Source organism: Ranitomeya variabilis, chromosome 6 (genome assembly GCF_051348905.1).
Source record: "Ranitomeya variabilis isolate aRanVar5 chromosome 6, aRanVar5.hap1, whole genome shotgun sequence".
Lineage (NCBI taxonomy): Eukaryota > Metazoa > Chordata > Amphibia > Anura > Dendrobatidae > Ranitomeya > Ranitomeya variabilis.
In genome coordinates, this window is record NC_135237.1 from 453,014,295 (window position 1) to 453,025,587 (window position 11,293).

Genomic DNA, 11,293 nt, shown 5'->3' on the forward strand with positions numbered 1-11,293 from the left:
CCAAGGATGTGAGAATGCGTCCAGTCCTTGAGTCTCGTTTGAGGTGCTTAGGGAGAAAAAGTTGTCTGACTTTGTATTCTGTCTGCTGGCGAACAGGTCCACCTCGGGGGTTCCCCACCTCTGGACCAAGGATAGGAATACCTCCTGGTTTAGGGACCATTCCCCAGGATGAAAATCCCTCCTGCTGAGGTAATCCGCCTGGGAATTGTCCAGCCCCTTTATATGTACTGCAGAGATGGACAGGAGGTGTTTCTCTGCCCAGGAAAAAATCCTTCCAGCAGTTAACTTTAGGCTTGAGTATCTCGTGCCCCCTTGGTGTCGGAGGTAGGCGACAGTGGTCATATCGTCGGACATCACCCGTACATGGTGACCCTGGACGAGGGCCGATGAGGCTTTTAGCGCTTCCTCCACTGCTTTTAACTCTCTCAGATTTGAGGAGCTGCGTCTCATATCTGGGGACCACAAACCCTGAAAGTGGGATTTCTCGATCACAGCACCCCAACCTCTCTGACTTGCGTCTGTTGTAAGTACTCGGAGAGGGGTCTGATCCCAGCTGATTCCCCGCTGTAGGTTTCGGGGGTTCCACCACCATGAGAGGGAGGATCTTACATGAGTGGGAAGAGGGATTTTCCTGGATAGAGCCATCTGGTGTCCTCTTGAATACGACAGGATGTGAGATTGAAGAATCCTTGTATGGGCCTGGGCCCAGGGGACTGCCTGGATGCATGATGTTAGAGAACCCAGGATTGACATAGAGTCCCTTAGAGTTGGGAATTTCTGGTCTCTGAATCTGGAGATCTTGTGGACAAGATCGATCCAACGGTCCCTGGGTAAGAAGGACATTCTCTTCTCTGAGTCCAGAAGAATTCCTAGAAATTTCTTCTGTGGACATGGCCGGAGATCTGATTTTGCCAGATTCGGAATCCACCCGAGAGACGTTAAAATATTGAGAACCTTCGTCACGTCCTGATTGAGGCGAGAAGCTGATGGGGCAATGAGGAGGAAGTCGTCCAAGTATGGAATGACGCAGACCCCCTGTTGTCGGATAAAGATTATCACTTCCAACATGATCTTGGTGAAGACCCGTGGAGCTGATGATACTCCGAAAGGAAGGATATTGAACTGGTAATGGCTGATCCGTTTGTTTTGGGAAATGGCGAACCTGAGGAACCTCCTGTGGTCTGGATGTATTGGCACATGGTAAAATGCGTCCCTCAGGTCCAATGTGGCCATTACCCAGTTCTGTCCAATCAGCGGGATTGCTGATCTGATAGATTCCATCTCGAATCTTCGATATCTTATCACCTGATTTAGGGGTTTCAGGTTTACGATGATACGGTGTTTCCCTGAGGGTTTCTTCACCAGAAAGAGATGGGAGTAATGGCCTTCTCCTCTTTCCCGATGTGGTACATGGGAAATTACTTTTTCCCGGAGCAGGTTTAGAATATCTGACCTCAGAGCCTCCTGAAGTTTTGGAGATTGTGGAGAAGTGATCGTTAGATGGTGAGGAGGAGGACTCTCGAATTCCAATTTTAGGCCATCCTGTATGGTACGCAGGACCCACTGATCCCTGGTGATCTCCTGCCACCTGGAGAGAAAATCCGAGAGTCGACCCCCGACCTGGGAGTAGTCATTGCTTTTCAGAGGACTGCTGGGGCTGGGGGACCATGATGTTTCTGGCTTTCCCACCTTTGGGGTACCCCCATCGCCCCGTTTTGCCTTTTCCCCTATAGTTCTGTTGGGGTGGTTGTTCACGAGGGGGACGAAAAAAACGCTTCCTCGGGTTCCTTTGTTCTGGAAGGACCTTCTTTTTGTCTGAAGCCTTGTCCAGGATGTCGTCCAAGGCTGGTCCAAAGACATGATGGCCCTGGAAAGGAATACCACAAAGTTTGGACTTTGAGGTAATGTCTCCTCCCCAAGATTTAAGCCACAGGGCCCTCCTAGCTGAGTTTGTAAGGACAGCGGATCTAGCGGCTACTCGAACTGATTCCGCGGAAGCGTCCGCGAGGAATCCGGTTGCTTTTTGGAGGAAGGGGAGAGAATTAAGGATGTCCTCCCTGGATGTACCTTGTACGAGGTGGTTCTCTAAGGTACGAAGCCAAAGAAACAACGATCTGGCCACACATGTTGAGGCCACGTTGGATTTCAATAAGTTAGTTGAGGTGTCCCAAGATTTCCTCAGTAAACTCTCAGTTTTACGATCCATAGGATCTTTCAGCTGGGAGGAATCTTCGAAGGGTAGGGCCGTTTTCTTAGTTACCCTTGACACCTGAACATCCACTTTGGGCATATCAAATAAAGAACAATCTCCCTCCAGGGGTAAGCGATTTTTAAACTCAGATGGGACGTTCAGCCCCTTTTCTGGCAGGCTCCACTCCTGGAGGATAAGGTTCTCGATGTTTTCATGTATGGGGAATCCCTTTACCGACTTAGGTTTCAGACCCCCGAACATATCATCCTGCATGGAATGGCCCTCTATCTCCTCCTCTACCCCCATGGTGCCTCTCACCATGGAAATTAACTCTTCCAAATCCTCAGAGGAGAAGAGGTATTTTCTACTATCGGATTTGGGAGCAGAAGTAGAAGTAGAACCCTCTTTTTCCCAGCTGTACTCTGAACCCGAGGTATGTATCTCGCCTGAGTCAGAGTCTGAGGCTACCCGGCCCAATTTCCTTTTCTTAGGAGGGGGAGGCTGCGGAGTCGGGGCTCGAGAGAAGGTTGCCATAGAGGACTGAACCTCCTACCTGATGAGGGTTCTGATGCTATCCATTAAAGAAGGCTGTTCGCTACGCAGCACTTCATCTGTGCATGGTTGGCAGAGCTTCTTTGTGTATGCTGAGGGGAGCTTGGCTGCACAAGCACCACACTTGCGGCTGGGCTTCCTAGTGCCAGTGACCTTGTCTCCCTGGAACGAGAGAGAGAGGTGGACTGAGCCGCTTAAATTTAAAAAAAAAAAATGGACAGCAAGGGACATCATCCCACTACTTACAGTAGAGGGGTGCGTGCTGGGCTCTGCAGTGGCAGAGTGAGAGGGTTTGTCGCCGTCCATAACGTCAGAGGTACAGTCACAGACAGACGTCTCACTAGGAGGGCTCCCCAGTAAGGAATAAGTAGTCTTACCGAGATTCCAGCGAGTTTGGTGCTCCTCCCTCGATAGTGTCCCTGGGGGGGGGGGGGGTCCGAGACGCCCGCCCTAGCCGCCGCTGATGTTCCCAGGCTCAGGACGCCGGCCGGTGCGCGCCAAAGCTCCGGTTCGAAAAACCGGAAGTCCCGGAGCGCGTCACTTCCGGTGCGCGCGCGCGCGCCAACCCAGCAGCAGCGTGGAGAGAGGAGGAAGCCGGGGAGCTGCAGGAGGACCCCGGAGCACTACACCGCTCTGCATTACCACCCGAAAGTGGCGCAGGGAGAGCGGGCGGAGGTCCCAAGTCACGCGGGGACCGCGGAGATGGGAGCAGTCTGGAGGAGGAGGAGAGCGGAGCTCCCAACCGCGACTGCCCGGCTGTCAGGTAACCAGTACTCCCGTTCGCCGGCCACGGCAGCACTATCGGAGAACCTCTTCATGCCCCATAGGGGACAGGAAAAACACTGGTGGTTGCAGGAAGGGGAGGGGTATTTAACCTCTTTCTGTTCCTGTCCCCTATTAGGGCGGGGAGACATCCTCCGATACTGCTGTCGTGGAAGGTGACTAGAGAAAGAATGATACATGGTTTTCTAATTATTTTAAAAATATAATTCTGAAAAGTAATGTGCATTTGAAGTCAACCCCCTGTAGTCTGTTCCCCTTAAATAAAATCCTAAGCAACTAATTGCCTCCAGAAGTCCCATAATTAGTAAATGGAGTCAACCTGAGTTTAATTGATTCTCAGTATAACTACAGCTCTTCTGGGAAGGCCTCAGAGGTTTGTATGGGATCATTAGGGATCAAACAGCATCATGAAAATCAAGGAACACACCAGACAGGTCAGGGATAAATGTGGAGAATAAGAAAGCATGGTTTGGTTATAGAACAATAGCCCAGGCTCTGAACATCTCATGGGGCACTGTTCAATCTATCATCCAAAAATGGACGGTGTATGGTACAACTGCAAACCTATCAAGACATGGCCGCCCACCTAAACTGACATCCAAACAAGGAGACCACTAATTACAGAAGCAGTGAAGAGGCCCATGGCCACTCTGGATGAGCTGCAGAGATCCAAAGCTCCACAGCTCAGGTAGGAGAACCTATCCACAGGACAACTATTAGTCTACGTTCACACATTCAGTATTTGGTCAGTATTTTAACTCAGGATCTGTAAGCCAAAACTAGGATTGGGTGAAAAATGCCAAAGTGGTGCACGTGTTTCTATTATACTTTTCTTATGATTGCCCCACTCCTGGTTTTGGCTTACAAATACGGATGTGAAGAACTGACTAAATACTGAATGGGTGAACTTGGCCTTAGTCATATACGCCACCAATCTGGCCTCTATGAAAGAGTAGCAAGAAGAAAGCCATTTTTTAAAACAAGCCATAAGAAGTCCCATTTGCAAAAAGCCAGCTAGCATGTGGAAAAAAAATGCTCTGGTCAGATGAGAATAAAGTCGAACTTTTTTGGCTAAATGCAATACGCTACGTGTGGCAGAAAATTAACACTGAACATCACTCTGAAAACACCATCCCCACCAACACACATGGTGGTGGCAGCATCATGCTGAGGGGATGCTTTTTTTCAGCAGAGACAGGGTAACTGGTCAGAATTGATGGGAAGATAGATGGAGCTCGGGACGCATATTGATTTGAAATGTATAGCGGAGCAGAGACAAGCTCTCTACGATTCAATACCAATAGCAGCCACTGGCCAATCAGAGGCCAGCAGCTGACATCAGCATGGGCAGCGTATCACTTCACTGCCATACGCTGTCTCAGCTGTGCAAGAAGAAGAGGAAGCTGTTCGCTCGGTGAGCACTGGACATATGAGAAGGATCTTTTTAAATGTGTAATGTGAAGAGCTGCACAACATATATCAGGACAGCTATATGGGGACCAAGATGGAGGACATGTCTGCGATATGGGGACCAGGCTGGGGACACGGCTGCTATATGGGCCTGGGATGAGGGACATTACTACAGGATAAGGACCAGGATGGAGGATATTACAACAGGATAGGGGCATAACTACAAGATGGGAGACATAACTACAAGATGTTGGCCATAATTACTATATGGTGCTAATTGTAAGATAATATTATTGTATGGGGCCAATTGGGGATAAAAAAAAAAATATAAGAATTGTAAAAATGTAAAATGCCCATCAAACTGAAAAAAGAAAAAATTATGGTTGGTCCATATCCTCAGACGACTTTGAGACCCCTGGTTTTGATCAAAGCATATTCATATGTGTGAATCGCCCAGGCACAGTCCAGACCTAAATTCCATTGAGAATCTGTGGGAAGACTTGAAAATTGCTGTTCACAGACATCTCCATCTAATCTCGCTGAGCTAGAGCTAGTTTGCAAAGAAGAATGTGCAAAAACTTAAGCCTTTAGATGTGTAAAACCTTATCAGTAATTGCAGCGAAAGGTGGTCCTACAAAAGTATTGACTCGGGGGTCTGAATACGAAAGCAATTCACAATTTTCAGATTTATATTTTTTTAAATAATTAGAAAACCATTGTCATTTCCTTTATGCTTCACAAATACTTGCTTCTTTGTGTCGGTATATTACATAAAATACATTTGTTCGTGGGTGTAACGTGAAAAAAAAAATAAAAAAGTCCATGGGGTATGAATACTTTTTCTGGGCAACTGTTGGTTTTATATCAGTAAAAAACAAAACCACACAAGGTTTTATATATAATATCTGTATAAAGACGAGGGTATAAAGACGACGACAGCACTCAAATAGGGGAGAGAGAGAGAGAGAGAGAGAGAGAGAGAGAGAGAGAGAGAGAGAGAGAGAGAGAGGTCCCTTAGAGTTTCTACATTGACACATCATTATGGAGAAGCCCTGGTCTGGAGGAGATGTAATGTTGACACATATACAACCTCAGGTCCAGCAATGTGTGTTATGTACACAGACTGTGTATACACATAACTGTAACCTCAAACCAGAATACCCACATCCAGGCCCCTGTATTAGCAGACACATCCAATCTTGTAGTGGAATTATCATAAGTCATAAAGCCCATCACCCTCAACAATATTAGATATTCTTATATTTTGCAACATCCAGATAAGTTATTTTCTGACAAAGATAAAAAAAAACAAGAACTTGCTTTACACTGTGCTGCAAAAGAATCACCAAACAACAACAGATTACATAGAAAAAACATCTTTGTAAATTTTCCCTCAAAAGGGGGAGCTGTACATGAATCTGTCATAGCTCAGCTATCGAGTGACCCGGGGCTCCTTCCCTGTCCCTTACACTAGGAGGCGCCCTAGCTCGTCCTATTTCCCGGGATACTTCTGAAGGTGAAGATGCCGAGGCTGCCACTCTTACTTTATCTCCTGAGTTAGCCGTCCGTTTGTTGTCTTCCCCCACCCAGGGAAGAGAGGCGCAACTGTGCACCGCAGTACCCCAACAAACAAGGGTAAACTGAAAATACCAAGCATACAAATATTCTCTCACATGATGGGGGAAAAACCCAACGTAGAGGAGTGAAGGGAATTATCACACTTACAAACCAATTAACAGTTACAGACAGATAACTCCTCCAAAACTCCTTGTCATATAAACACCTCTCCTCCAAGACATGCAGCAAATGCTAGCTCTGACATGGGTTTGAATCAGGACCCAGATTATAAAAGGGGATGGGAGTGGCGAACCAAACTGAGCAGAGAGCTCAAAGTTTCCAACATGGCAGATTAACCCCTGTTCTGACAAAAAAATAAACACCATTAAAATGAAAGAGAAGTGCTTCTTCTCAGCGCAGGAGTAGGAGCAATGCAGAGTTCTGGCTCCTCTCTGTTGCGGTAACCCTGTGACAGAATCTTTATGGAGTCCAATTCTCCCAGCTATGCTGGGGACAGCGCGCTCTTCGGACAGTTCGGATCAGCCAATGGTCTCACCACTCGTCCGACCTCTGCTGTCTACTAGGCTGCTCTGCCTCTCCAGCAGGGGCTGAGGGCCGGGGACTGGTGCAGGTTGGGACAACACTTAGGTTTTGACTTATTAAGGTGTTTTCACAAGTTTTCTGCTCTGACGGTGTAAAGCCTTTGTGCTTCATGTACACGCTGATATACTGTAGTAGATTTCCTACTTTGTAGCAGAACAATGCTGTATCTCCACTACATGTATCCAAATATTAAAAAATGTAGTATTTAGAGAAGGTTTTGTGAAGACACAATTACTGATAAATCATGGAATAATGTCACAGTTGCAGCAAAAAAAAAAAAAAAAGTAAAAACCTGTTTGGGTTTAATAAATAAACAGTTTTTCTTCTGAGGTTAATTCAGTCCAAGCATACGGCCGGCTGAACGGAGCTTGCGTGCTCAATAGTGTGGTGGATGTGAATGAAGAAGTCTATGGAAATTAGTCTACAAATAAGAGGCAAAATCAAAACCCTAGGTGCACCCCAACTGACAAAAGCTTGTCCCTACACGTAACAGAAAGTCACATTTGCCAGAATTAGGAAAGCGGCAGCCGTCACTTACTGGAGATAGGACTGCCAGTTCACTTTGTTAGCCCGGACCTCGGCAGCCTTGGCTGCAATGATGTTTGTTGGAACAGCAGCATCGACGGCGCCTCGGATGTCCATCTTCACGTCTCTGTTCCTATAAACACAGAAATAACCACATAACCAGAATGTCTGGCTAAGAGACTGGAAACCTTGTCTATGTGTCCTATTAGACCATAGGAAGATGGAGATCCCTGAAAGGGGTGTCCCCTATTAGCCCAAGAAGAAAGTCACTGCAGAAACCCTTCTTGGGATTACAGTACACCCACTTGTCATCCGCACCGTCCCCTCATTCTGTGGAGTGCTGCTACTTCACATTCAGTGCAGGAAGCAGAAGGGTGGAGATCTCAGCACGTCACACATTGCTAACAGTATCATATGCCTGCAACTTCCCCCTCCTTACAGGACTAGTAAGTCCCAGCAACAGTTCCACTAGAGTCACTGGTAACATTTCTGCTCCATCACTTCCCAGTAATATCAGCCATTATAGACCACGGGCTGGCAGAGACCGGCTGTCTGCTGTAGGCCTTGTTACAGGCGGAATCATGTTGTTCTACATATCCATCTGACTGCATGTATCTGTGCTTTGTTTTACATTTTTTAACTATTTGTCAACAAAATGGAAGTTTTATACAAATAATACCTATGAAGGTGCAGCGATTCTTCATCGCCGGGTCATACATTCTTTTCTGGACTTATTAAAGTGGCTCCACATGGACCACCCAGAGGCTGTGGCAGGTAGCCATCGTACATCAGCCTCAGACGAATTCGCACTTGCACCAGCAGAAGTTACGACTGTAAATCCACGGCAGAAACCAAGGGGTTAACCTCAGATTTGTACAGGGATTCTGTTGCACACACATTGGAATTTGTTTCAGTGTAAGACCCCAGTGTGTGAACAGACGCTGAGGACATTAGATGCCCCCTGCAGCCTGATGTAGTATATAGTCATGTAGGGGGCTAGTATCCCACCCGTATTGGGGGATTGCTGTGCTGAAGGCAGAGTTAACATCACACTCCCTCCTTCACTGCGAGCAGCTTCCTGTGATGGCACAACAAGACGTCTGTTGTCTGTATACACTGAGGGCGCTCCTCGCCGTCCGCACCGCAGGATCTCTCCGGCCCACAGCCTCACCTGGAACCAGTAGTGAGCAGGACACTCCGGATTGTGGCAGCGCAATGCCGGCCTGGGAGAACTTGCAGGGAAAATCAGGTCCTAAGAAAAAAAAGGAAAGGTTATAGTGAAAGGCGGCATTGTGCCATGGAGGAGCTCACATGCTTTATTACTCTCCACAGTCTCCGTCAGCCAGAGGGGGCTACACTGCGGCTACTTCAGAGAGGGGAGTGGGACCCTAAATCAGTCATTCCCCAGTCCCCTATATCCTCCGAACACAGCAGGCTATGGCCACACACACGACAGGTCAGGTCTGCTGCTGTACAGCTGGGTGGCAGCCATTTAGGGGTGAGGTCCTACTGACTGTCACCCAGCTTTCCCGGATAGTACTGGAAGTGGAGTGCGGCAGAAGACAAAGCCCGGCCTGGGATGAGAAGGCTTCTTACACTTCTCCCCATTCACAGCAGATCTGCTGGCGGATTACGCGGACATGTCCGTAGACACTGACGTGGATTTGTACAATCATTACTAAAGATCACACACAAGTCTTTATGCCCTGTCCAGGAGCAGAATACGGAGCCCACGTCATGGAGAATAAACTGCGGGGTTTGTTTTCCTGCACAAACCTCGGGGTTTCCTTAAAAGGGTTGGGACAGAACATGGAATAAATTCTGGACTGCTAGTGATCCACCACTGAGACCCCCACTGCTCCATTCATTGACTATGGGACTGATGGAGAAGGGGAGCCCTGCACTCAGCCGTCTTATAGACAATGACCAGAGAGGTGGAGCACGTCTAGGACCATAGCTGCATTCAGAGATAAGACCATTCTCTGGATCCCTGGGATTCCCTGCGGTCAGCAGCTTATGATCCATACTATGGATTTACCAACTTGGAACAAGCATTTTTACTTTGCCATTTTTGCAATCTTTTCATATACAGAAGATAAAATAATACACCAGAGTCAGACTCTGAACCCGTCACATTTTTTTGGATTTTTTTATTTCAATCCATTAACTTCTATAAAAATACTTTGGATTGGACCAAGCAGTGTATGGAAACAGCATCACGAGCGCAGAGAACGCAAACGTGTGTGTAAAACTAGTTCACACATATAACATGAAAATAGTTACACACAAGTGTAATTTGGTCTCATTTTAGAACTAAATATTTTCCTGGAAAAAAAAAACCCCACAGACCAATCGCAAGAAAGACGCAGTTATGTGCAACTTGCATTAAGGTCTATGGCAAAGTGATTCCCGTGCAGCGTGCGAGCAGCAGATGATAATCCAGCACATCTGGAAACGTGTGACCCTGTCGCCATCCCGGCAGGTCGGAGGTCACGATGTGACTCCAGGATCTCAAGGTCACAGGACACTGCAGCTCTTACCGAAGGCTAAATCCAGCAGAATGGGACTAGTGGCAGAAAGTCCAACAGGACCGCACGACTGAGGAGACCCCTGGGAACAATAACATATGGCCGCACAGAGGGTGAAGCTGAGGTGTTACCATCCCCCACGGTCACCCAGTATAACACATCCGTCCACTCTGCTAGTTGGGGGGAATGTTAACCCTTCACAGCTGTGTCCCCATATCCTTGGATTAGGAGCAGGGGGTGCGGCCCCTTACAGCAGGAGCTCTACCCCGCACTGCAGGCAAAAGAGTGACAACCCAGCTCTGCTGCACTGATACACTGTGACCGCGCACACAATACACAACACACCGGGAGGCACCGACAGAGCAGCGAGAGCGAACAGCATCCCCGAGGCCGGGGCAGCACTGACACCGGAGGCCGCGCCGCCGCCATACACGCTCCATCCCACAGTGGGGAACACAGCGCTCAGCACAAACGTCCTCATCACTCACCTCCCGCACAGGCTCGTACCGGCGCCAGCAGCGGACAGACAGCACGATCCTCACACCGATCCGTGACCTCTCCGCAGCGCTAACACAGCTGACAAGTGGTCATGTGACGGCGGCAGCTGGGTCAGGTGACTTCTCCGGAAACAGGTAGTGCCCGAGTGAGATGCCGGTCACGTGATGCTCTGGCGCAGACACGACGGGCGGGGCTGCTGTGTGTATCTGCGTATATAGTGTGTGTATATCTGCATATACTGTGAATGTGTATATATGTATACGTGTGTATATATGCATATCTGTAGATATATATACATACATTCTGTATATATGTAATGAGTATGTCTGTGTATATACTGTATATGTGTCTATATATACATGTGTGTCCAGCCCCCCCTCCTTTTATGGCGACAAATCTACACACAGTCTCCTTTGTTCTGTATATTGCCATCCTGTATTACACAGTGCCCTCCCTTGTTAAGTACAGCTCCGTTCCTTACATATCGGATTATATAGAGCCCTGTCCAGTGGCGTAACTACAAAGTTATGGGCCCCGGTGCGAACTTCCAAATGGGCCCCCCATCCCGGGTCCCCCACCCCCACCCCGGGTCCCCCCCCACCACCACCCCGGGTCCCCCCGCCCCCCCCACCTTCCCCTAGATACG

The 11,293-nt window shown here is 48.1% G+C and overlaps 1 protein-coding gene across 2 annotated transcripts in view; it reads right to left on the minus strand.

Moving 5' to 3' along the window:
- The window catches only part of ATP6V1H (ATPase H+ transporting V1 subunit H), a 162,295-nt gene extending 151,411 nt beyond the window's left edge, over nucleotides 1-10,884 (minus strand). Inside the window, exons 1-3 of one of the 2 annotated variants that reach the window (XM_077270495.1) lie at nucleotides 10,657-10,884; nucleotides 8,793-8,873; nucleotides 7,635-7,754 (exon numbers count right to left, since the gene is read on the minus strand). In XM_077270495.1, coding sequence (XP_077126610.1) covers nucleotides 7,635-7,738 — 104 coding nt within the window. In that variant the 5' untranslated portion in view covers nucleotides 7,739-7,754; nucleotides 8,793-8,873; nucleotides 10,657-10,884. Of the gene's footprint in view, nucleotides 1-7,634; nucleotides 7,755-8,792; nucleotides 8,874-10,637 lie in introns of both variants that reach the window. The other variant, XM_077270494.1, reaches the window with a different exon arrangement.
- Between the last annotated feature and the right edge of the window lie 409 nt (nucleotides 10,885-11,293).